The sequence below is a fragment of the Ranitomeya variabilis genome, chromosome 6 (genome assembly GCF_051348905.1).
Source record: "Ranitomeya variabilis isolate aRanVar5 chromosome 6, aRanVar5.hap1, whole genome shotgun sequence".
Classification (NCBI taxonomy): domain Eukaryota; kingdom Metazoa; phylum Chordata; class Amphibia; order Anura; family Dendrobatidae; genus Ranitomeya; species Ranitomeya variabilis.
This window is the reverse complement of record NC_135237.1, coordinates 4491654-4519598: the sequence shown is the minus strand read 5'-3', so window position 1 is coordinate 4519598 and position 27945 is coordinate 4491654. Positions and strand designations below refer to the sequence as shown.

The 27945-nt window shown below is 53.8% G+C and overlaps 1 protein-coding gene across 1 annotated transcript; it reads left to right on the top strand.

Moving 5' to 3' along the window:
* Positions 1 to 159: 159 nt before the first annotated feature.
* Positions 160 to 22276, top strand: LOC143782159 (uncharacterized). Its single transcript, XM_077269299.1, has 2 exons — positions 160 to 1401; positions 22251 to 22276. Exons 1-2 carry the CDS (start codon positions 342 to 344, stop codon positions 22274 to 22276), a joined length of 1086 nt encoding a protein of 361 aa, XP_077125414.1. The 5' UTR covers positions 160 to 341.
* Positions 22277 to 27945: the final 5669 nt, after the last annotated feature.

Below are 27945 nucleotides of genomic sequence, written 5' to 3'. Positions count from 1 at the left end.
GGGATAACTAGGATAAGCCCCCTGCACATGTGATAGCCGTCTGCTAGTCTAAGGTCACCCCCGTCCGTGACAGATTGTGGGCAGCGGCTAAGGGATCCTGACAGTCACGGAGTGAATCGTGACAAATTGGTGGCAAGGCGGTGGGATATTAGAGCATTAGTGATTTGGTTTGAGTAATCATTCCTCTCACTAAAAACTTGCAGGAAGTTCTTGCGAGAACTCTGCGCAAATAAGTTTGGAGAACGAACTCAGTGTTTATTAGTCTTGAGACAATTGTGTGTACTGGTGATTATCCCCTCCCTTTTTCTTCGTTTTTCTATCCTATCTTTTATTTGGCAACCATGGCAACGAAAGGAGAAGCCTGGTACACCCAGCAGAAGAGGGACACTCTTGCTGTGATATGCATGTACCATGGCCTGAAACCCCAGGACAAGTCCAAGGCTCAAATGGTCGCTGAACTGGTGCAATTTGAAGCAGACCAAGCCAGGCCACAGAGCCCAGAGGCCGCAGAAGCCGGCACAAGCGAGCATGGTGCTGCAGCCGAGGTCCAACCACAGAATACGGGCCCTACTGGCAACCAGGGGGGCGCAGACCTCCGCCTGCAGCTGGCTCTGCAACAATGCTCTGCAGATGACCTAGAGAGACGTCTGCAGCTGATCCAGCAATACCAGGAGCAAGCCGAGCGAGAGGCCCAGCGAGAGGCAGAGAGAGCCGAGCGAGAGGCCCAGCGAGCCGAGCGAGAGGCCCAGGCCCAGCGAGCCGAGCGCCAAGCCCAGCGAGAACATGAACTGGAGATGCTCCGGCGGGGGGGGAACCCTTCCACTGCCCAGAGCCGTGAGCCCAGCAGCGCTCAGACACCAAAGCCCCGGCCCGACCACTTTCCTGTTATGGAAAAGGATGGGGACTTGGACACTTTTCTGCGGGCCTTTGAGAAAGCCTGCAGACAGTACCAGCTGCCTACACAAGAATGGGCACGATACCTGACACCAGGGCTGAGAGGAAAAGCTCTGGAGGCGTTTGCTGCACTCCCTCAAGAACAAGATGGTGACTATGAGGCCATCAAGCAGGCTCTCATAGCTAAGTACCAGCTTACACCCGAGGTGTACCGTAAAAAGTTTCGGACCCTCCTACGTGGCCCACACGACAGTTACAGTGATGTGGTGCATAGACTGGGGACCCACTTTGACCAGTGGACCCAAGGACTGTCAGTGACCACCTTTACACAGCTGCGAGACCTGATGATCAAAGACCAGTTCTTCCGTCTTTGCCCAACTGAAGTGCGACAGTTCGTGATGGACAGAGAACCCAACGATGTGACGAAAGCAGCGCAGATTGCCGATGCCTATGAGGCCAACCGTAGATCGGAAGTGCGGAAGCCAGTCACCACCAGCTGGAGAGGGGGTAAGCCTGCAGCCAACGCCAGTACCCCTGCCAGCCAACACACCAGAGGTCCTGTCCCCATGGCCAACAGCACCAGACCTACCACCGAACTTCGCCAGTGTTACCACTGCAGGCAGACTGGACACCTCAGTCACCAATGTCCAGCCAGGCAGAAGAACCCCTCATCCCAGGCCCCAGGGCCTAATGCAGCCGTTCTTTTGGTGGGTGGTGTGGTTGGGAGGGGGTGTGATAACGTACAGCATGTCACTGTGGGAGGTCGTGTTGCTACAGGCCTCAAGGACACCGGGGCTGAACGAACCCTCATCCGACCCGAACTGGCGGCCCCTGAAGAAATCATTCCGGGGAAAACCCTAACTGTCACTGGGATTGGGGGCATCAGCTGTCCCTTACCGATGGCCCGGGTTTTTATTGATTGGGGTGCCGGGAGCGGGGTGAAAGAAGTGGGGCTGTCTGATAATTTGCCCACTGATGTTTTGTTGGGGACTGATTTGGGGAGGTTGTTTGCATACTACGTCCCTGACACCCCTCCCCAATCTGCTAATAAGGGTAACGTTAACCCTGATGATGATGATGATGGGAAATCGCATGTGTTACCTGACCATGCTTTATCTTGTAATGATGCATCTGTTAACCATTTTTTCCCTAGGATTGATGGGGGAAATGTTGTACCTGTGCCAACTGTATCTGATAATGATGTTTCTGTGAAAGTTGATGTGTCCATAGGTACAGGAGTGCTCAGCCAAGTCCCTCTGCGGAGTGAGACGGCTGAGGAACCCCTAGCAGGGGCAAGTGTCGGTGCTACAAGAAATGGGGAGATACATGGGAACCGTGAGACAGGTGACGCCATGAAATTGACCAGTGCCACCGAGGAAGGTAACTGGCCCATAAGTAGCAATGCTCCTGAGGTAATGGGGGAGGATGGGGAGGTAGAGCCCATAGCAGCATCAGCTGATGGGTCTGTAGAAACCCCCGGGGAGACAGCCTACGTAGCTGCTGTCACCCGCAGTCAGAGTGCCCGGAACGCAGATAACTGTTTGCCTCCCGGACCCTCCTCAGTCATCAGTGTGACTGAACCAGAGGTGGACCCAGTGCAGGTCCCAGAGGGCTCCCGTGGGGAAGGGACCCTGACGTCACTTCTGGCTTCCCCTAGCCAGGAGTTTCAGGCCGCTCTGCACACAGATGCGAGCCTAGAGAGTTTGAGACAACTCGCCGGGACGTCATTCTCTGAAACTGATAAGGAGAAGGTGTTCTGGGAAGGAGGAAGGTTGTACCGGGAGACAGTACCCGGAGAATCACAAAAGGAGTGGTTGAGGGAAAGACAGCTGGTCGTCCCACAGCAATTCCGGGGTGAGTTGTTGCGGATTGCCCATGAGATCCCGCTAGCTGGACACTTGGGGATCAGCAAAACTAAGGCCCGGCTGTCTCAACACTTCTATTGGCCTAAGATGGGGACAGATGTGTCAAACTACTGCCGCTCCTGTATCACCTGTCAAAGAGTGGGGAAGGCGGGGCCTGCTCTTAAGGCTCCCCTGATCCCTTTGCCAGTGATAGAGGAGCCTTTCCAGAGGATTGCGGTGGACATTGTGGGCCCGCTGGCCGTCTCCAGCAGCTCTGGAAAGCGATTTATTCTTACTGTGGTAGACTATGCTACCCGGTACCCAGAGGCAGTAGCTCTGTCGTCAACTAGGGCAGATAAGGTGGCGGATGCCCTGTTGGCCATCTTTTCACGGGTAGGATTTCCCAGGGAAATGCTTACTGATCGAGGGACCCAATTTATGTCTCACCTAATGGAGGCTCTCTGTAAGAAAATGCAGGTGAAGCACCTGGTATCGAGTGCGTATCACCCACAGACCAATGGCTTGTGTGAACGCTTCAATGGTACCCTCAAACAGATGCTACGCATGCTGGTTGAGACACAAGGGCGCGACTGGGAGCGGTACCTCCCACACCTGCTATTTGCTTACCGAGAGGTTCCGCAGGCCTCGACGGGGTTCTCCCCCTTCGAGCTCCTGTACGGCAGGCGAGTCCGGGGACCCCTTGGGTTGGTAAGAGAATCCTGGGAAGAGGAGCCGAACCCTTCTGAAGTGTCCATAGTGGAGTATGTCCTGCGCTTCCGTGACAAGATGCAGACCTTGACGCAGTTGGTGCATGACAACATGACGCAGGCTCAGGCTGATCAGAAGCACTGGTACGACCAGAACGCCCGGGAGCGGACCTACCATGTGGGTCAAAAGGTGTGGGTGCTGGTTCCTGTACCAACGGATAAGCTTCAGGCAGCCTGGGAGGGCCCATACGTCGTCCACCAACAGCTCAACCCGGTCACCTACGTGGTCACGCTTGACCACACTCGGGGTAGGCGAAAGGCCTTTCACGTCAACATGATGAAGGCTCATCACGAACGTGAACCTTTCGTCCTACCGGTCTGCAGCGCACCCGAAGAAGGGGAGGAAGACGCCCTCCTGGACATGCTGGCCCAAGCCAAGGCCCGTGGGTCCATTGAGGACGTGGAGGTAAGCGCCTTGCTAGATGAACCACAGCGGTTGCAGTTGCAAACCACACTGGAACCCTTCCGGGTCGTGTTCTCCAACCGGCCTGGAAGGACTGAGTTAGCGGTCCACGAGGTGGACACCGGGAATCACGCCCCACTACGGCGAACACCCTATCGAATCTCTGACCAGGTGAAGCAGATTATGCGCCAGGAGATCGATGAGATGTTACAGCTGGGGGTGATTCGACGGTCAAAGAGCGCGTGGGCCTCACCTGTAGTTCTCGTGCCAAAGAAGGACCGGACCACCCGGTTCTGCGTGGACTACAGGGGGCTCAACGCCATTACAGCCTCTGACGCGCACCCAATGCCGCGCATCGAGGAGCTGCTTGAGAAGTTAGCTGGCGCAGAATACCTGACAATAATGGATCTGAGTCGCGGATACTGGCAGATTCCCCTGAGCCCCGAGGCGCAGGAGAAGTCCGCCTTTATCACACCCTTTGGACTGTACGAGTCCACGGTCATGCCCTTCGGCATGAAGAATGCCCCTGCCACTTTTCAGCGGATGGTCAATCTCCTGCTTCAGGGACTGGAGAAGTACGCCGTGGCGTACTTAGATGACATTGCCATCTTCAGTCCCTCCTGGGAGGAACACCTGCAGCATCTCGAGGAGGTGCTCGGGCGAATTCACCGAGCAGGACTGACTATCAAGCCGGGAAAGTGCCAGATGGGCATGAGGGAGGTTCACTACCTGGGGCACCGGGTAGGTGGAAACACCCTGAAACCGGAGCCTGACAAAGTGGGCGTGATCGTGAACTGGCCCACTCCCAGGAACAAGAAACAGGTGATGTCCTTCCTGGGCACTGCAGGGTACTATAGGCGCTTCGTGCAGCACTATAGTAGCCTGGCAAAACCTTTGACGGACCTCACCAGGAAGAAGCTACCCCACATCGTCAACTGGACAGATGGCTGTGAGGGGGCCTTCCAGGCGTTGAAGACCGCACTGTGCAACGCCCCTGTGTTGAAAGCAGTCGACAGCAGTCGACCGTTCTTGGTACAGACCGACGCCAGCGAGTTTGGCCTTGGTGCTGTGCTCAGCCAGGTTGACTCGGAGGACCAAGAGCACCCCGTGTTGTACCTGAGCCGGAAACTTTTGCCGAGGGAAGTGGCCTACTCCACCATTGAGAAGGAGTGCCTGGCCATAGTCTGGGCCCTGCAGCGCTTGCAGCCCTACTTGTACGGTCGCACCTTCACGGTGGTGACCGACCACAACCCTTTGCGCTGGCTAAGCACCATGTGTGGAACCAACGGCAGGTTGCTACGCTGGAGCCTTGCCCTTCAGCAATTTGACTTCACCGTTAAACACAAAGCGGGCAAAGAGCATGGTAATGCAGATGGACTCTCCCGCCAGGGTGAACCCACGGACGTGCGCATGGAGGCATACCGAGAGGTCCTGCCGCCGTAGCGCACGCTAAAAGGGGGAGGTGTCACGATATGGTATGAAATATCATAAGTTAGTTTTCCTGCTAGCATGCGGGGGCTAAACCCCCCTTCTCTCTGGTTCTCTTTCTTTCCCTGTGTTTCTAGCTGTCTGTGTAGAAGAGCTTGCCTTGTGGGGGAGTTTTATTGACGAAAGGTATTTACGACGGGCATAGCTGCAAGAGAAATTTGGGTTAGCAGGAACTGTTAGAGAAACTTCTAGAATGCATGGGATTTCTTTGTCCTGTTTTTGGAAGATATTATGCAAACCGTTTAAGTTACGAACACCAAAATATATCGTCATAATCACACTCGGAGGATCTACGCATCACTCTAAATACGGGCGTCTAACTCCATCTGGTGAAGAAGTAGGGATTTCTCTGTAAATATGTATCCCAGACAGGGCATATTTGATCTCATCGGAATGCCCACGATACTATGAGATGAACGATGGGTATGGTGCGATTATTTTATGTTCTGTAGCGAAGATACGGGCATCAGATATATTTAATGCCCAGTTAGTGAAACCGAAGAGGTAGGAGGAGTTGGAAAACCAAGCCCTTTCTGTGAGGTCACAGACTGTAGGTTTTAAGTGCTGGCAGGCATCCAAGAGAGCAGAGTTGTGAGTTTTTACCTGAAGCGACCAGACTGCGAGTGCCCAATGCACTGGGATAGATGGAAAGCTCCTAGCCTGTTGCCTGCAATGCAATGATCTAAGAACATGTGAGTTATCTTTTCTTCCTTTAATCCTTTTATTTTTATAATTACCTTGTACATATTTGCAATTGTCTCATTTGTAACATCTTTGTAAAATATTTTATAAACACTGCCTAAAATCATTTATGGGGTATCCTATTTAATACTAGTTCGTTCTTCCTGCCCTAAACCGTACCCTGTCTCTGAAGGGAATTACGCTACTGTTTTTTGGGGTTTGCTCCAGACCCGTTCAATTGGAGCTGGTGGCAGCGACCGTGTGCCGGCTTTTGGGGGGTCACTGTAGCGACTGCGGCTTGATAATTATTGGTCCTGCCTGAGCGGGAGTAGTTATCGCATCGCTGCAGTACACCCAATAGCCAGTACATAGCAGGCAGCGTTTCTGGCGACTAATTACCCCAGGTGCAGTACCTAATCTGACCTGACAGAAAGGGGGGCGCCAGAGAGCTGCAAGGTTTAAGTGGAACTGTAAGCGGGATACACAAATCCCTGCAGTTCATGGTATATTGAAGAGCAGTGGGATACCTAAAATAAGCCCCTGCTGTAAACTAAGAGGTCAATAGCCTCGTGTGTGTTTTTTTTTTTCATCACATTGTGGCAGTGGAGGGATAACTAGGATAAGCCCCCTGCACATGTGATAGCCGTCTGCTGGTCTAAGGTCACCCCCGTCCGTGACAGATTGTGGGCAGCGGCTAAGGGATCCTGACAGTCACGGAGTGAATCGTGACACACCCCGATCACACAGGAGGAGGCACTGATATCCGGCTCCTCTCCTCACACCCCGGTCACACAGGAGGAGACACTGATATCCGGCTCCTCTCCTCACACACCGGTCACACAGGAGGAGACACTGATATCCGGCTCCTCTCCTCACTCCCCGCTCACACAGGAGGAGGCACTGATATCCGGCTCCTCTCCTCACACCCCGGTCACACAGGAGGAGACACTGATATCCGGCTCCTCTCCTCACATCCTGGTTACACAGGAGGAGACACTGATATCCGGCTCCTCTCCTCACACCCCGGTCACACAGGAGGAGGCACTGATATCCGGCTCCTCTCCTCACACCCCGGTCACACAGGAGGAGACACTGATATCCGGCTCCTCTCCTCACACCCCGGTCACACGGGAGGAGACACTGATATCCGGCTCCTCTCCTCACACCCCGGTCACACAGGAGGAGACACTGATATCCGGCTCCTCTCCTCACACCCGGCCACACAGGAGGAGACACTGATATCTGGCTCCTCTCCTCACACCCCGATCACACAGGAGGAGACACTGATATCCGGCTCCTCTCCTCACACCCCGGTCATACAGGAGGAGACACTGATATCCGGCTCCTCTCCTCACACCCCGGTCACACAGGAGGAGACACTGATATCCGGCTCCTCTCCTCACACCCCCGTCACACAGGAGGAGGCACTGATATCCGGCTCCTCTCCTCACACCCCGGTCACACAGGAGGAGACACTGATATCCGGCTCCTCTCCTCACTCCCCGGTCACACAGGAGGAGGCACTGATATCCGGCTCCTCTCCTCACACCCCGGTCACACAGGAGGAGACACTGATATCCGGCTCCTCTCCTCACACCCCGGTCACACAGGAGGAGACACTGATATCCGGCTCCTCTCCTCACACCCCGGTCACACAGGAGGAGGCACTGATATCCGGCTCCTCTCCTCACACCCCGGTCACACAGGAGGAGACACTGATATCCGGCTCCTCTCCTCACACCCCGGTCACACAGGAGGAGACACTGATATCCGGCTCCTCTCCTCACACCCCGGTCACACAGGAGGAGACACTGATATCCGGCTCCTCTCCTCACACCCCGGTCACACAGGAGGAGGCACTGATATCCGGCTCCTCTCCTCACTCCCCGGTCACACAGGAGGAGACACTGATATCCGGCTCCTCTCCTCACACACCGGTCACACAGGAGGAGACACTGATATCCGGCTCCTCTCCTCACACCCCGGTCACACAGGAGGAGGCACTGATATCCGGCTCCTCTCCTCACACCACGGTCACACAGGAGACACTGATATCCGGCTCCTCTCCTCACACCCCGGTCACACAGGAGGAGACACTGATATCCGGCTCCTCTCCTCACACCCCGGTCACACAGGAGCAGGCACTGATATCCGGCTCCTCTCCTCACACCCCGGTCACACAGGAGGAGACACTGATATCCGGCTCCTCTCCTCACACCCCGGTCACACGGGAGGAGGCACTGATATCCGGCTCCTCTCCTCACACCCCGGTCACACAGGAGGAGACACTGATATCCGGCTCCTCTCCTCAGACCCCGGTCACACAGGAGGAGACACTGATATCCGGCTCCTCTCCTCACACCCCGGTCACACAGGAGGAGACACTGATATCCGGCTCCTCTCCTCACACCCCGGTCACACAGGAGGAGGCACTGATATCCGGCTCCTCTCCTCACTCCCCGGTCACACAGGAGGAGACACTGATATCCGGCTCCTCTCCTCACACACCGGTCACACAGGAGGAGACACTGATATCCGGCTCCTCTCCTCACACCCCGGTCACACAGGAGGAGACACTGATATCCGGCTCCTCTCCTCACACCCCGGTCACACAGGAGGAGGCACTGATATCCGGCTCCTCTCCTCACTCCCCGGTCACACAGGAGGAGACACTGATATCCGGCTCCTCTCCTCACACACCGGTCACACAGGAGGAGACACTGATATCCGGCTCCTCTCCTCACACCCCGGTCACACAGGAGGAGGCACTGATATCCGGCTCCTCTCCTCACACCCCGGTCACACAGGAGGAGACACTGATATCCGGCTCCTCTCCTCACACCCCGGTCACACGGGAGGAGGCACTGATATCCGGCTCCTCTCCTCACACCCCGGTCACACAGGAGGAGACACTGATATCCGGCTCCTCTCCTCAGACCCCGGTCACACAGGAGGAGACACTGATATCCGGCTCCTCTCCTCACACCCCGGTCACACGGGAGGAGGCACTGATATCCGGCTCCTCTCCTCACACCCCGGTCACACAGGAGGAGACACTGATATCCGGCTCCTCTCCTCACTCCCCGGTCACACAGGAGGAGACACTGATATCCGGCTCCTCTCCTCACACCCCGGTCACACAGGAGGAGACACTGATATCCGGCTCCTCTCCTCACACCCCGGTCACACAGGAGGAGACACTGATATCCGGCTCCTCTCCTCACACCCCGGTCACACAGGAGGAGGCACTGATATCCGGCTCCTCTCCTCACTCCCCGGTCACACAGGAGGAGACACTGATATCCGGCTCCTCTCCTCACACCCCGGTCACACAGGAGGAGACACTGATATCCGGCTCCTCTCCTCACACCCCGGTCACACAGTTGGAGGCACTGATATCCGGCTCCTCTCCTCACTCCCCGGTCACACAGGAGGAGACACTGATATCCGGCTCCTCTCCTCACACACCGGTCACACAGGAGGAGACACTGATATCCGGCTCCTCTCCTCACACCCCGGTCACACAGGAGGAGGCACTGATATCCGGCTCCTCTCCTCACACCCCGGTCACACAGGAGGAGACACTGATATCCGGCTCCTCTCCTCACACCCCGGTCACACGGGAGGAGGCACTGATATCCGGCTCCTCTCCTCACACCCCGGTCACACAGGAGGAGACACTGATATCCGGCTCCTCTCCTCAGACCCCGGTCACACAGGAGGAGACACTGATATCCGGCTCCTCTCCTCACACCCCGGTCACACGGGAGGAGGCACTGATATCCGGCTCCTCTCCTCACACCCCGGTCACACAGGAGGAGACACTGATATCCGGCTCCTCTCCTCACACCCCGGTCACACAGGAGGAGACACTGATATCCGGCTCCTCTCCTCACACCCCGGTCACACAGGAGGAGACACTGATATCCGGCTCCTCTCCTCACACCCCGGTCACACAGGAGGAGGCACTGATATCCGGCTCCTCTCCTCACACCCCGATCACACAGGAGGAGACACTGATATCCGGCTCCTCTCCTCACACCCCGATCACACAGGAGGAGACACTGATATCCGGCTCCTCTCCTCACACCCCGGTCACACAGGAGGAGACACTGATATCCGGCTCCTCTCCTCACACCCCGGTCACACGGGAGGAGGCACTGATATCCGGCTCCTCTCCTCACACCCCGGTCACACGGGAGGAGACACTGATATCCGGCTCCTCTCCTCACACCCCGGTCACACAGGAGGAGACACTGATATCCGGCTCCTCTCCTCACACCCCGGTCACACAGGAGGAGGCACTGATATCCGGCTCCTCTCCTCACACCCCGGTCACACAGGAGGAGACACTGATATCCGGCTCCTCTCCTCACAGCCCGGTCACACGGGAGGAGGCACTGATATCCGGCTCCTCTCCTCACACCCCGGTCACACAGGAGGAGACACTGATATCCGGCTCCTCTCCTCACACCCCGGTCACACAGGAGGAGACACTGATATCCGGCTCCTCTCCTCACACCCCGGTCACACAGGAGGACACACTGATATCCGGCTCCTCTCCTCACACCCCGGTCACACAGGAGGAGACACTGATATCCGGCTCCTCTCCTCACACCCCGGTCACACAGGAGGAGGCACTGATATCCGGCTCCTCTCCTCACACCCCGGTCACACAGGAGGAGACACTGATATCCGGCTCCTCCCCTCACACCCGGTCACACAGGAGGAGACACTGATATCCGGCTCCTCTCCTCACACCCCGGTCACACAGGAGGAGGCACTGATATCCGGCTCCTCTCCTCACTCCCCGGTCACACAGGAGAAGACACTGATATCCGGCTCCTCTCCTCACACCCCGGTCACAGAGGAGGAGACACTGATATCCGGCTCCTCTCCTCACACCCCGGTCACACAGGAGGAGGCACTGATATCCGGCTCCTCTCTTCACACCCCGGTCACACAGGAGGAGACACTGATATCCGGCTCCTCTCCTCACACCCGGTCACACAGGAGGAGGCACTGATATCCGGCTCCTCTCCTCACACCCCGGTCACACAGGAGGAGACACTGATATCCGGCTCCTCTCCTCACACCCCGGTCACACAGGAGGAGACACTGATATCCGGCTCCTCTCCTCACACCCCGGTCACACAGGAGGAGACACTGATATCCGGCTCCTCCCCTCACACCCGGTCACACAGGAGGAGACACTGATATCCGGCTCCTCTCCTCACACCCCGGTCACACAGGAGGAGGCACTGATATCCGGCTCCTCTCCTCAGACCCCGGTCACACAGGAGGAGACACTGATATCCGGCTCCTCTCCTCACACCCCGGTCACACAGGAGGAGGCACTGATATCCGGCTCCTCTCCTCACACCCGGTCACACAGGAGGAGGCACTGATATCCGGCTCCTCTCCTCACACCCCGGTCACACGGGAGGAGGCACTGATATCCGGCTCCTCTCCTCACACCCCGGTCACACGGGAGGAGACACTGATATCCGGATCCTCTCCTCACTCCCCGGTCACACAGGAGGAGACACTGATATCCGGCTCCTCTCCTCACACCCCGGTCACACAGGAGGAGACACTGATATCCGGCTCCTCTCCTCACACCCGGTCACACAGGAGGAGACACTGATATCCGGCTCCTCTCCTCACACCCCGGTCACACAGGAGGAGACACTGATATCCGGCTCCTCTCCTCACACCCCGGTCACACAGGAGGAGACACTGATATCCGGCTCCTCTCCTCACACCCCGGTCACACGGGAGGAGACACTGATATCCGGCTCCTCTCCTCACACCCCAGTCACACAGGAGGAGACACTGATATCCGGCTCCTCTCCTCACACCCCGGTCACACAGGAGGAGACACTGATATCCGGCTCCTCTCCTCACACCCGGTCACACAGGAGGAGACACTGATATCCGGCTCCTCTCCTCACACCCCGGTCACACAGGAGGAGGCACTGATATCCGGCTCCTCTCCTCACACCCGGTCACACGGGAGGAGACACTGATATCCGGCTCCTCTCCTCACACCCCGGTCACACAGGAGGAGACACTGATATCCGGCTCCTCTCCTCACACCCCGGTCACACAGGAGGAGACACTGATATCCGGCTCCTCTCCTCACACCCGGTCACACAGGAGGAGACACTGATATCCGGCTCCTCTCCTCACACCCCGGTCACACAGAAGGAGGCACTGATATCCGGCTCCTCTCCTCACACCCCGGTCACACAGGAGGAAACACTGATATCCGGCTCCTCTCCTCACACCCGGTCACACAGGAGGAGACACTGATATCCGGCTCCTCTCCTCACACCCCGGTCACAGAGGAGGAGACACTGATATCCGGCTCCTCTCCTCACACCCCGGTCACACAGGAGGAGGCACTGATATCCGGCTCCTCTCCTCACACCCGGTCACACAGGAGGAGACACTGATATCCGGCTCCTCTCCTCACACCTCGGTCACACAGGAGGAGACACTGATATCCGGCTCCTCTCCTCACACCTCGGTCACACAGGAGGAGACACTGATATCCGGCTCCTCTCCTCACACCCCGGTCACACGGGAGGAGACACTGATATCCGGCTCCTCTCCTCACACCCCGGTCACACAGGAGGAGGCACTGATATCCGGCTCCTCTCCTCACACCCCGGTCACACAGGAGGAGACACTGATATCCGGCTCCTCTCCTCACACCCCGGTCACAGAGGAGGAGACACTGATATCCGGCTCCTCTCCTCACACCCCGGTCACACAGGAGGAGGCACTGATATCCGGCTCCTCTCTTCACACCCCGGTCACACAGGAGGAGACACTGATATCCGGCTCCTCTCCTCACACCCGGTCACACAGGAGGAGGCACTGATATCCGGCTCCTCTCCTCACACACCGGTCACACAGGAGGAGACACTGATATCCGGCTCCTCTCCTCACACCCGGTCACACAGGAGGAGGCACTGATATCCGGCTCCTCTCCTCACACCCGGTCACACAGGAGGAGACACTGATATCCGGCTCCTCTCCTCACACCCCGGTCACACAGGAGGAGACACTGATATCCGGCTCCTCTCCTCACACCCGGTCACACAGGAGGAGACACTGATATCCGGCTCCTCTCCTCACACCCCGGTCACACAGGAGGAGACACTGATATCCGGCTCCTCTCCTCACACCCCGGTCACACAGGAGGAGGCACTGATATCCGGCTCCTCTCCTCACACCCGGTCACACAGGAGGAGGCACTGATATCCGGCTCCTCTCCTCACACCCCGGTCACACAGGAGGAGACACTGATATCCGGCTCCTCTCCTCACACCCCGGTCACACAGGAGGAGACACTGATATCCGGCTCCTCTCCTCACACCCCGGTCACACAGGAGGAGACACTGATATCCGGCTCCTCTCCTCACACCCCGGTCACACAGGAGGAGACACTGATATCCGGCTCCTCTCCTCACACCCGGTCACACAGGAGGAGACACTGATATCCGGCTCCTCTCCTCACACCCGGTCACACAGGAGGAGGCACTGATATCCGGCTCCTCTCCTCACACCCCGGTCACACAGGAGGAGACACTGATATCCGGCTCCTCTCCTCACACCCCGGTCACACAGGAGGAGACACTGATATCCGGCTCCTCTCCTCACACCCCGGTCACACAGGAGGAGACACTGATATCCGGCTCCTCTCCTCACACCCCGGTCACACAGGAGGAGACACTGATATCCGGCTCCTCTCCTCACACCCGGTCACACAGGAGGAGACACTGATATCCGGCTCCTCTCCTCACACCCCGGTCACACAGGAGGAGACACTGATATCCGGCTCCTCTCCTCACACCCCGGTCACACAGGAGGAGACACTGATATCCGGCTCCTCTCCTCACACCCCGGTCACACGGGAGGAGGCACTGATATCCGGCTCCTCTCCTCACACCCCGGTCACACAGGAGGAGACACTGATATCCGGCTCCTCTCCTCACACCCCGGTCACACAGGAGGAGACACTGATATCCGGCTCCTCTCCTCACACCCCGGTCACACAGGAGGAGACACTGATATCCGGCTCCTCTCCTCACACCCCGGTCACACAGGAGGAGGCACTGATATCCGGCTCCTCTCCTCACACCCGGTCACACGGGAGGAGACACTGATATCCGGCTCCTCTCCTCACACCCCGGTCACACAGGAGGAGACACTGATATCCGGCTCCTCTCCTCACACCCGGTCACACAGGAGGAGGCACTGATATCCGGCTCCTCTCCTCACACCCCGGTCACACAGGAGGAGACACTGATATCCGGCTCCTCTCCTCACACCCCGGTCACACAGAAGGAGGCACTGATATCCGGCTCCTCTCCTCACACCCCGGTCACACAGGAGGAAACACTGATATCCGGCTCCTCTCCTCACACCCGGTCACACAGGAGGAGACACTGATATCCGGCTCCTCTCCTCACACCCCGGTCACAGAGGAGGAGACACTGATATCCGGCTCCTCTCCTCACACCCCGGTCACACAGGAGGAGGCACTGATATCCGGCTCCTCTCCTCACACCCGGTCACACAGGAGGAGACACTGATATCCGGCTCCTCTCCTCACACCTCGGTCACACAGGAGGAGACACTGATATCCGGCTCCTCTCCTCACACCTCGGTCACACAGGAGGAGACACTGATATCCGGCTCCTCTCCTCACACCCCGGTCACACGGGAGGAGGCACTGATATCCGGCTCCTCTCCTCACACCCCGGTCACACGGGAGGAGACACTGATATCCGGCTCCTCTCCTCACACCCGGTCACACAGGAGGAGACACTGATATCCGGCTCCTCTCCTCACACCCCGGTCACAGAGGAGGAGACACTGATATCCGGCTCCTCTCCTCACACCCCGGTCACACAGGAGGAGGCACTGATATCCGGCTCCTCTCTTCACACCCCGGTCACACAGGAGGAGACACTGATATCCGGCTCCTCTCCTCACACCCGGTCACACAGGAGGAGGCACTGATATCCGGCTCCTCTCCTCACACACCGGTCACACAGGAGGAGACACTGATATCCGGCTCCTCTCCTCACACCCGGTCACACAGGAGGAGGCACTGATATCCGGCTCCTCTCCTCACATCCTGGTTACACAGGAGGAGACACTGATATCCGGCTCCTCTCCTCACACCCGGTCACACAGGAGGAGACACTGATATCCGGCTCCTCTCCTCACACCCGGTCACACAGGAGGAGGCACTGATATCCGGCTCCTCTCCTCACACCCCGGTCACACAGGAGGACACTGATATCCGGCTCCTCTCCTCACACCCCGGTCACACAGGAGGAGGCACTGATATCCGGCTCCTCTCTTCACACCCCGGTCACACAGGAGGAGACACTGATATCCGGCTCCTCTCTTCACACACCGGTCACACAGGAGGAAACACTGATATCCGGCTCCTCTCCTCACACCCCGGTCACACAGGAGGAGGCACTGATATCCGGCTCCTCTCCTCACACCCCGTTCACACAGGAGGACACTGATATCCGGCTCCTCTCCTCACACCCCGGTCACACAGGAGGAGGCACTGATATCCGGCTCCTCTCTTCACACCCCGGTCACACAGGAGGAGACACTGATATCCGGCTCCTCTCCTCACACCCCGGTCACACAGGAGGACACTGATATCCGGCTCCTCTCCTCACACCCCGGTCACACAGGAGGAGGCACTGATATCCGGCTCCTCTCTTCACACCCCGGTCACACAGGAGGAGACACTGATATCCGGCTCCTCTCCTCACACACCGGTCACACAGGAGGAGACACTGATATCCGGCTCCTCTCCTCACACCCCGGTCACACAGGAGGAGACACTGATATCCGGCTCCTCTCTTCACACCCCGGTCACACAGGAGGAGACACTGATATCCGGCTCCTCTCCTCACACCCCGGTCACACAGGAGGACACTGATATCCGGCTCCTCTCCTCACACCCCGGTCACACAGGAGGAGACACTGATATCCGGCTCCTCCCCTCACACCCCGGTCACACAGGAGGAGACACTGATATCCGGCTCCTCTCTTCACACCCCGGTCACACAGGAGGAGACACTGATATCCGGCTCCTCTCCTCACACACCGGTCACACAGGAGGAGACACTGATATCCGGCTCTGTTGTGAATTTGCTTTTTGCTCCCTCTAGTGGTTACTAGTTTTTTGACTCTGGTTTTTCTGTCATTCCTTTTATCCGCACCTGGGTCGTTAGTTAGGGGTGTTGCTATATAAGCTCCCTGGACCTTCAGTTCAATGCCTGGCAACGTAGTTATCAGAGCTAGTCTGCTGTGCTCTTGTCTACTGATCCTGGTTCCAGTTATATCAGCTAAGTCTGCCTTTTGCTTTTTGCTATTTGTTTTGGTTTTGTAATTTTGTCCAGCTTGTTCCAAATCTGTATCCTGACCTTTGCTGGAAGCTCTAGGGGGCTGGTGTTCTCCCCCCGGACCGTTAGACGGTTCGGGGGTTCTTGAATTTCCAGTGTGGATTTTGATAGGGTTTTTGTTGACCATATAAGTTACCTTTCTTTATTCTGCTATCAGTAAGCGGGCCTCTCTGTGCTAAACCTGGTTCATTTCTGTGTTTGTCATTTCCTCTTACCTCACCGTCATTATTTGTGGGGGGCTTCTGTCCAGCTTTGGGGTCCCCTTCTCTGGAGGCAAGAAAGGTCTTTGTTTTCCTCTACTAGGGGTAGCTAGATTCTCCGGCTGGCGCGTGTCATCTAGAATCAACGTAGGAATGATCCCCGGCTACTTCTAGTGTTGGCGTTAGGAGTAGATATATGGTCAACCCAGTTACCACTGCCCTATGAGCTGGATTTTTGTATTCTGCAGACTTCCACGTTCCTCTGAGACCCTCGCCATTGGGGTCATAACACGGCTCCTCTCCTCACACCCGGTCACACAGGAGGAGACACTGATATCCGGCTCCTCTCCTCACACCCCGGTCACACAGGAGGAGACACTGATATCCGGCTCCTCCCCTCACACCCGGTCACACAGGAGGACACTGATATCCGGCTCCTCTCCTCACACCCGGTCACACAGGAGGACACTGATATCCGGCTCCTCTCCTCACACCCGGTCACACAGGAGGAGACACTGATATCCGGCTCCTCTCCTCACACCCGGTCACACAGGAGGAGGCACTGATATCCGGCTCCTCTCCTCACACCCCGGTCACACAGGAGGAGACACTGATATCCGGCTCCTCTCCTCACACCCCGGTCACACAGGAGGAGGCACTGATATCCGGCTCCTCTCCTCACACACCGGTCACACAGGAGGAGACACTGATATCCGGCTCCTCTCCTCACACCCGGTCACACAGGAGGAGACACTGATATCCGGCTCCTCTCCTCACACCCCGGTTACACAGGAGGAGACACTGATATCCGGCTCCTCTCCTCACACCCGGTCACACAGGAGGAGGCACTGATATCCGGCTCCTCTCCTCACATCCTGGTTACACAGGAGGAGACACTGATATCCGGCTCCTCTCCTCACACCTCGGTCACACAGGAGGAGACACTGATATCCGGCTCCTCTCCTCACACCCCGGTCACACAGGAGGAGACACTGATATCCGGCTCCTCTCCTCACACCCCGGTCACACAGGAGGAGACACTGATATCCGGCTCCTCTCCTCACACCCCGGTCACACAGGAGGAGGCACTGATATCCGGCTCCTCTCCTCACACCCCGGTCACACAGGAGGAGGCACTGATATCCGGCTCCTCTCCTCACATCCCGGTCACACAGGAGGAGACACTGATATCCGGCTCCTCTCCTCACACCCCGGTCACACAGGAGGAGGCACTGATATCCGGCTCCTCTCCTCACACCCGGTCACACAGGAGGAGGCACTGATATCCGGCTCCTCTCCTCACACCCCGGTCACACAGGAGGAGACACTGATATCCGGCTCCTCTCCTCACACCCCGGTCACACAGGAGACACTGATATCCGGCTCCTCTCCTCACACCCCGGTCACACAGGAGGAGACACTGATATCCGGCTCCTCCCCTCACACCCCGGTCACACGGGAGGAGACACTGATATCCGGCTCCTCTCCTCACACCCCGGTCACACGGGAGGAGGCACTGATATCCGGCTCCTCCCCTCACACCCCGGTCACACGGGAGGAGACACTGATATCCGGCTCCTCTCCTCACACCCCGGTCACACAGGAGGAGGCACTGATATCCGGCTCCTCTCCTGACACCCCGGTCACACAGGAGGAGGCACTGATATCCGGCTCCTCTCCTCACACCCCGGTCACACAGGAGGAGGCACTGATATCCGGCTCCTCTCCTCACACCCCGGTCACACAGGAGGAGGCACTGATATCCGGCTCCTCTCCTCACACCCGGTCACACAGGAGGAGACACTGACATCCGGCTCCTCTCTTCACACCCCGGTCACACAGGAGGAGACTCTGATATCCGGCTCCTCTCACACCCCGGTCACACATCAGGAGACACTGATATCCGGCTCCTCTCCTCACATCCTGGTTACACAGGAGGAGACACTGATATCCGGCTCCTCTCCTCACACCCTGGTCACACAGGAGGAGACACTGATATCCGGCTCCTCTCCTCACATCCTGGTTACACAGGAGGAGACACTGATATCCGGCTCCTCTCCTCACACCCCGGTCACACAGGAGACACTGATATCCGGCTCCTCTCCTCACACCCCGGTCACACAGGAGGAGACACTGATATCCGGCTCCTCTCCTCACACCCCGGTCACACAGGAGGAGACACTGATATCCGGCTCCTCTCCTCACACCCCGGTCACACAGGAGGAGACACTGATATCCGGCTCCTCTCCTCACACCCCGGTCACACAGGAGGAGACACTGATATCCGGCTCCTCTCCTCACACCCCGGTCACACAGGAGGAGACACTGATATCCGGCTCCTCTCCTCGATGTATATACAGTGATATCACCGCTCTATATCCTGGTGATCTGGGTGTAGTACTGATCACTATAGTGACCTCTCACCAGTGATGTATATACAGTGATATCTCCGCTCTATATCCTGGTGATCTGGGTGTAGTACTGATCACTATAGTGACCTCTCACCGGTGATGTATATACAGTGATATCTCCGCTCTATATCCTGGTGATCTGGGTGTAGCACTTATCACTATACTGACCTCTCACCAGTGATGTATATACAGAGATATCACCGCTCTATATCCTGGTGATCTGGGTGTAGTACTGATCACTATACTGACCTCTCACCGGTGATGTATATACAGTGATATCACTGCTCTATGTCCTGGTGATCTAGGTGTAGTACTGATCACTATAGTGACCTCTCACCAGTGATGTATATACAGTGATATCACTGCTCTATGTCCTGGTGATCTAGGTGTAGTACTGATCACTATAGTGACCTCTCACCAGTGATGTATATACAGTGATATCACCGCTCTATATCCTGGTGATCTAGGTGTAGTACTGATCACTATAGTGACCTCTCACCAGTGATGTATATACAGTGATATCTCCGCTCTATGTCCTGGTGATCTGGGTGTAGTACTGACCTCTCGCCGGTGATGTATATACAGTGATATCACCGCTCTACATCCTGGTGATCTGGGTGTAGTACTGATCACTATACTGACCTCTCACCAGTGATGTATATACAGTGATATTTCCGCTCTCTATCCTGGTGATCTGGGTGTAGTACTGATCACTATAGTATCCTCTCACCAGTGATGTATATACAGTGATATCACCGCTCTATATCCTGGTGTTCTGGGTGTAGTACTGATCACTATACTGACCTCTCACTGGTGATGTATATACAGTGATATCACCGCTCTACATCCTGGTGATCTGGGTGTAGTACTGATCACTATAGTGACTGTTGTGAATTCTGTTCTCGAACTCCCTCCTGTGGTTATGAATGGTACTTCGGCGAGTTCTGTCCATGCACTCCCTCTGGTGGCTGTGAGTGGAGCTGCTGGTTCTGAGGTTCCTTCCCCAGCTGATCTCGTTTAGGTCTTGGCTGGCTGCTCTATTTAACTCCAGTCAGATCGTTACCTGATACCAGCTGTCAATGTCCTAGTACTGGTTCAGTTTTCTTGGATCTTTCAGATGACCTGTCTACTTAAGCAAAAGCTAAGTCCCTGCTAGCTTATTTGTTACCATTATGTTTTTGTCCAGCTTGCTATTATGATTTTGTCTTGTTAGCTGGAAGCTCTAGGATGCAGAGTGGCACCACCGCGCCGTGAGTCGGTGCGGTGTTCTCTTTTGCACACTCTGCGTGGTTTTTTGTTAGTTTTTTATGCTGACCGCAAAGATACCTTTTCTATCCTCAGTCTATTTAGTTAAGTCTGGCCTCGTTTGCTGAAACCTATTTCATTCCTGTGTTTGTGACTTCCATCTTAACTCACAGTCAATATATGTGGGGGGCTGCCTATTTCTTTGGGGAATTTCTCTGAGGCAAGGTAGGCTGTATTTTCTATCTTTAGGGGTAGTTAGCTCTTAGGCTGTGAAGAGGCGTCTAGGCAGAGTCAGGAACGCTCCACGGCTATTTCTAGTTGTTGTGATAGGATTAGGGGTTGCGTTCAGCAGAGCTCCCACTTCCCAGAGCTCGTCCTGTATTGCTAGTTTGCTCATCTGGTCATTTCTAGTGCTCCTAACCACCAGTTCAATCTTAACAGTACAGCTGGCCCGTAAAGTGTTAATGCATCTCAATAGAGGGATAAGAGAAGTTCTGAGACCATTTTTTTTTTCCTCTGCAGCGTGTTTTGTTTCTCTTTTCCCCTAAATCTCTGGGTGGTTCAGGACACAGGTGTAGATATGGACATTCAAGGTCTGTCCTCTTGTGTGGATCAACTCACTGTAAGGGTACAAGGCATTCAAGATTATGTAGTTCAGAACCCGATGTTAGAACCCAGAATTCCAATTCCTGATTTGTTTTCTGGGGATAGATCTAAGTTCCTGAATTTCAAAAAAAATTGTAGACTGTTTTTTGCTTTGAAACCCCGCTCCTCTGGTGACCCCATTCAGCAAGTAAAAATCATTATTTCTTTGCTACGTGGCGACCCTCAAGACTGGGCATTTTCCCTTGCGCCAGGAGATCCTGCATTGCGTAATGTAGATGCGTTTTTTCTGGCGCTTGGATTGCTTTATGATGAACCAGATTCAGTGGATCAGGCAGAGAAAATCTTGCTAGCTTTGTGTCAGGGTCAGGATGAAGCGGAGGTATATTGTCAGAAGTTTAGAAAGTGGTCTGTGCTTACTCAGTGGAATGAATGTGCTCTGGCGGCAATTTTCAGAAAGGGTCTTTCTGAAGCCCTTAAGGATGTTATGGTGGGATTCCCCACGCCTGCTGGTCTGAATGAGTCTATGTCCTTGGCCATTCAGATCGATTGACGCTTACGTGAGCGCAAAAATGTGCACCATTTGGCGGTGTTTTCTGAGCAGAGGCCTGAGCCTATGCAATGTGACAGGACCTTGACCAGAGCTGAACGGCAAGTACACAGACGTCAGAATAGGCTGTGTTTTTACTGTGGTGACCCCACTCATGCTATCTCTGATTGTCCCAAGCGCACTAAGCGGTTCGCTAGGTCTGTCACCATTGGTATGGTACAGCCAAAATTTCTTTTGTCCGTTACTCTGATTTGCTCTTTGTCGTCCTATTTTGTTATGGCATTTGTGGATTCAGGCGCTGCCCTGAATTTGATGGACTTGGAGTTTGCCAGGCGCTGTGGTTTCTTCTTGGAGCCCTTACAGTATCCTATTCCATTGAGAGGAATTGATGCTACACCTTTGGCCAAGAATAAGCCTCAGTACTGGACTCAATTGACCATGTGCATGGCTCCTGCACATCAGGAGGATATTCGCTTTTTGGTGTAGCATAATCTGCATGATGTGGTCGTTTTGGGTTTGCCATCGCTACAGGTCCATAATCCAGTATTGGATTGGAAATCAATGTCTGTATCCAGTTGGGGTTGTCAAGGGGTACATGGGGATGTCCCATTGTTGTCTATTTCATCTTCCCATCCTTCTGAAGTCCCTGAGTTCTTGTCAGATTACCGGGATGTATTTGATGAGCCCAAATCCAGTGCCCTACCTCCTCATAGGGATTGCGATTGTGCTATTAATTTGATTCCTGGTAGTAAGTTTCCGAAGGGCCGACTGTTCAATTTATCTGTGCCAGAACACGCTGCAATGCGGAGTTATATAAAGGAGTCCTTGGAGAAAGGGCATATTCGCCCGTTGTCGTCACCGTTGGGAGCAGGGTTCTTTTTTGTGGCCAAGAAGGATGGTTCTCTGAGACCTTGTATAGATTACCGCCTTCTCAATAAAATCACCGTCAAATTTCAGTACCCTTTGCCGCTACTGTCTAATTTGTTTGCTCGGATTAAGGGGGCTAGCTGGTTCACCAAGATAGATCTTCGAGGGGCGTATAATCTTGTGCGTATTAAACGGGGCGACGAATGGAAAACAGCATTTAATACGCCCGAGGGCCATTTTGAGTACTTGGTGATGCCATTCGGGCTTTCTAATGCTCCATCTGTGTTTCAGTCCTTTATGCATGACATCTTCCGAAAGTACCTGGATAGATTCGTGATTGTATATTTGGATGATATTTTGGTCTTTTCGGACGATTGGGAGTCTCATGTGAAGCAGGTCAGAATGGTGTTCCAGGTCCTTCGTGCTAATTCCTTGTTTGTGAAGGGGTCTAAATGTCTCTTTGGAGTTCAGAAGGTTTCATTTTTGGGCTTCATTTTTTCCCCTTCTACTATCGAGATGGACCCTGTTAAAGTTCAGGCCATTTATGATTGGACTCAGCCTACTTCTGTGAAGAGCCTTCAGAAATTCCTGGGCTTTGCTAATTTTTACCGTCACTTCATCGCTAATTTTTCTAGTGTTGTTAAACCATTGACTGATTTAACCAAGAAAGGTGCTGATGTGGTCAACTGGTCCTCTGCGGCCGTTGAGGCTTTTCAGGAGCTGAAGCGTCGTTTTTCTTCTGCCCCTGTGTTGTGTCAGCCAGATGTTTCGCTCCCGTTTCAGGTCGAGGTGGATGCTTCTGAGATTGGAGCAGGGGCTGCTTTGTCTCAAAGAGGTTCTGATGGCTCTGTGATGAAACCATGTGCTTTCTTTTCTAGAAAGTTTTTGCCTGCTGAGCGCAATTATGATGTGGGCAATCGAGAGTTGTTCGCTATGAAGTGGGCGTTTGAGGAGTGGCGACATTGGCTTGAAGGAGCCAAGCATCGCGTGGTGGTCTTGACGGATCACAAGAATCTGACTTATCTCGAGTCTGCCAAGCGGTTGAATCCTAGACGGGCTCGATGGTCGCTGTTTTTCTCCCGCTTCAATTTTGTGGTTTCGTACCTTCCGGGTTCTAAGAATGTGAAGGCTGATGCCCTTTCAAGGAGTTTTGTGCCTGATTCTCCAGGAGTTCCTGAGCCGGCTGGTATTCTCAAAGAGGGGGTAATTTTGTCTGCCATCTCCCCTGATTTGCGGCGGGTGCTGCAGGAGTTTCAGGCTGATAGACCTGACCATTGCCCAGCGGAGAAGTTGTTTGTCCCTGATAGATGGACTAGTAGAGTTATCTCTGAGGTTCATTGTTCGGTGTTGGCTGGTCATCCTGGAATCTTTGGTACCAGAGATTTGGTGGCTAGATCCTTTTGGTGGCCTTCCTTGTCACGAGATGTGCGTTCTTTTGTGCAGTCCTGTGGGACTTGTGCTCGGGCTAAGCCCTGCTGTTCTCGTGCCAGTGGGTTGCTTTTGCCCTTGCCGGTCCCGAAGAGGCCCTGGACGCATATTTCCATGGATTTTATTTCAGATCTCCCTGTCTCTCAGAGGATGTCAGTTATCTGGGTGGTTTGTGATCGCTTCTCTAAGATGGTCCATTTGGTACCTTTGCCTAAATTGCCTTCCTCCTCTGATTTGGTTCCATTGTTTTTCCAGCATGTGGTTCATTTACATGGCATTCCGGAGAACATCGTGTCGGACAGAGGTTCCCAGTTTGTTTCAAGATTTTGGCGGTCCTTTTGTGCTAAGATGGGCATTGATTTGTCTTTTTCTTCAGCTTTCCATCCTCAGACAAATGGCCAAACCGAACGAACCAATCAGACTTTGGAAACATATCTGAGATGCTTTGTTTCTGCTGATCAGGATGATTGGGTGTCCTTCTTGCCTTTGGCTGAGTTCACCCTTAATAATCGGGCCAGCTCGGCCACTTTGGTTTCGCCTTTTTTCTGTAATTCTGGTTTCCACCCTCGTTTTTCTTCAGGGCAGGTTGAGCCTTCGGACTGTCCTGGTGTGGATTCTGTGGTGGACAGGTTGCAGCAAATTTGGACTCACGTAGTGGACAATTTGACATTGTCCCAGGAGAAGGCTCAACGTTTCGCTAACCGCCGTCGCTGTGTTGGTCCCCGACTTCGTGTTGGGGATTTGGTTTGGTTGTCATCTCGTTATGTTCCTATGAAGGTTTCATCTCCTAAGTTTAAGCCTCGTTTCATTGGTCCTTATAAGATTTCTGAAATTCTTAATCCTGTGTCATTTCGTTTGGACCTTCCAGCTTCTTTCGCCATCCATAATGTGTTCCATAGGTCGTTATTGCGGAGATATGTGGCTCTTATGGTTCCCTCCGTTGATCCTCCTGCCCCGGTGTTGGTTGAGGGGGAGTTGAAGTATGTGGTGGAGAAGATTTTGGATTCTCGTGTTTCGAGACGGAAACTTCAGTACCTAGTCAAGTGGAAAGGTTATGGTCAGGAGGATAATTCCTGGGTGGTTGCCTCTGATGTTCATGCTGCCGGTCTTGTTCGTGCCTTTCATTTGGCTCGTCCGGATCGGCCTGGAGGCTCTGGTGAGGGTTCGGTGACCCCTCCTCAAGGGGGGGGTACTGTTGTGAATTCTGTTCTCGAACTCCCTCCTGTGGTAATGAATGGTACTTCGGCGAGTTCTGTCCATGGACTCCCTCTGGTGGCTGTGAGTGGAGCTGCTGGTTCTGAGGTTCCTTCCCCAGCTGATCTCGTTTAGGTCTTGGCTGGCTGCTCTATTTAACTCCAGTCAGATCGTTACCTGATACCAGCTGTCAATGTCCTAGTACTGGTTCAGTTTTCTTGGATCTTTCAGATGACCTGTCTACTTCAGCAAAAGCTAAGTCCCTGCTAGCTTATTTGTTACCATTATGTTTTTGTCCAGCTTGCTATTATGATTTTGTATTGTTAGCTGGAAGCTCTGGGATGCAGAGTGGCACCACCGCGCCGTGAGTCGGTGCGGTGTTCTCTTTTGCACACTCTGCGTGGTTTTTTGTTAGTTTTTTATGCTGACCGCAAAGATACCTTTTCTATCCTCAGTCTATTTAGTTAAGTCTGGCCTCGTTTGCTGAAACCTATTTCATTCCTGTGTTTGTGACTTCCATCTTAACTCACAGTCAATATATGTGGGGGGCTGCCTATTTCTTTGGGGAATTTCTCTGAGGCAAGGTAGGCTGTATTTTCTATCTTTAGGGGTAGTTAGCTCTTAGGCTGTGAAGAGGCGTCTAGGCAGAGTCAGGAACGCTCCACGGCTATTTCTAGTTGTTGTGATAGGATTAGGGGTTGCGGTCAGCAGAGCTCCCACTTCCCAGAGCTCGTCCTGTATTACTAGTTTGCTCATCTGGTCATTTCTAGTGCTCCTAACCACCAGTTCAATCTTAACAAGTGACCTCTCACCAGTGATGTATATACAGTGATATCACCGCTCTATATCCCAGTGATCTAGGTGTAGTACTGATCACTATAGTGACCTGTCACCAGTGATGTATATACAGTGATATCTCCGCTCTATTTTCTGGTGATCTGGGTGTAGTACTGATCACTATAGTGACCTCTCACCAGTGTTGTATATACAGTGATATCTCCGCTCTATATCCTGGAGATCTGGGTGTAGTACTGATTACTATAGTAACCTCTCACCAGTGATGTATATACAGTGATATCACCGCTCTATATCCTGGTGATCTGGGTGTAGTACTGATCACTATACTGACCTCTCACCGGTGATGTATATACAGTGATATCACCACTCTATATCCTGGTGATCTGGATGTAGTACTGATCACTATACTGACCTCTCACCAGTGATGTATATACAGTGATATCTCCGCTCTATACCCTGGTGATCTGGGTGTAGTACTGATGACTATAGTGACCTCTCACCGGTGATGTATATACAGTGATATCTCCGCTCTATATCCCGGTGATCTGGGTGTAGTACTGATCACTAGAGTGACCTCTCACCGGTGATGTACATACAGTGATATCTCCGCTGTATATCCCGGTGATCTGGGTGTAGTACTGATCACTAGAGTGACCTCTCACCGGTGATGTACATACAGTGATATCTCCGCTGTATATCCCGGTGATCTGGGTGTAGTACTGATCACTATACTGACCTCTCACCAGTGATGTATATACAGTGATATCTCCGCTCTATATCCTGGTGATCTGGGTGTAGTACTGATCACTATAGTGTCCTCTCACCGGTGATGTATATACAGTGATATCACCGCTCTATATCCTGGTGATCTGGGTGTAGTACTGATCACTATACTGACCTCTCACCAGTGATGTATATACAGTGATATCTCCGCTCTATATCCTGGTGATCTGGGTTTAGTACTGATCACTATAGTGTCCTCTCACCGGTGATGTATATACAGTGATATCACCGCTCTATATCCTGGTGATCTGGGTGTAGTACTGATCACTATAGTGTCCTCTCACCGGTGATGTATATACAGTGATATCACCGCTCTATATCCTGGTGATCTGGGTGTAGTACTGATCACTATAGTGACCTGTCACCAGTGATGTATATACAGTGATATCTCCGCTCTATGTTCTGGTGATCTGTGTGTAGTACTGATCACTATAGTGACCTGTCACCAGTGATGTATATACAGTGATATCACCGCTCTATATCCCGGTGATCTGGGTGTACTACTGATCACTATAGTGACCTCTCACCAGTGATGTATATACAGTGATATTACCGCTCTATATCCTGGTGATCTGGGTGTAGTACTGATCACTATAGTGTCCTCTCACCAGTGATGTATATACAGTGATATCACCGCTGTATATCCTGGTGATCTGGGTGTAGTACTGATCACTATACTGCCCTTTCACTAGTGATGTATATACAGTGATATCACCGCTCTATATCCCGGTGATCTGGGTGTAGTACTGATCACTATAGTGACCTCTCACCAGTGATGTATATACAGTGATATCACCGCTCTATATCCTGGTGATCTGGGTGTAGTACTGATCACTATAGTGACCTCTCACCAGTAATGTATATACAGTAATATCACCGCTCTATATCCCGGTGATCTGGGTGTAGTACTGATCACTATAGTGATCTCTCACCAGTGATGTTTATACAGTGATATCACCGCTCTATATCCTGGTGATCTGGGTGTAGTACTGATCACTATACTGACCTCTCACTAGTGATGTATATACAGTGATATCACCGCTCTATATCCCGGTGATCTGGGTGTAGTACTGATCACTATAGTGATCTCTCACCAGTGATGTATATACAGTGATATCACAGCTCTATATCCTGGTGATCTGGGTGTAGTACTGATCACTATAGTGACCTCTCACCAGTGATGTATATACAGTGATATCTCCGCTCTATGTCCTGGTGATCTGGGTGTAGTACTGATCACTATAGTGACCTCTCACCAATGATGTATATACAGTGATATCTCCGCTCTATGTCCTGGTGGTCTGGGTGTAGTACTGATCACTATACTGACCTCTCACC

What these genes read in the sequence shown, in the direction of transcription:
- LOC143782159 (XM_077269299.1), top strand. Translation starts at nt 342, where the DNA reads ATGGCAACGAAAGGAGAAGCCTGGTACACCCAGCAGAAGAGGGACACT. An exon ending in CACCACCAGCTGGAGAGGGG is followed by an intron (nt 1,402 to 22,250) that starts GTAAGCCTGCAG and finishes ACCTCCTCATAG; the next exon opens with GGATTGCGATTGTGCTATTA.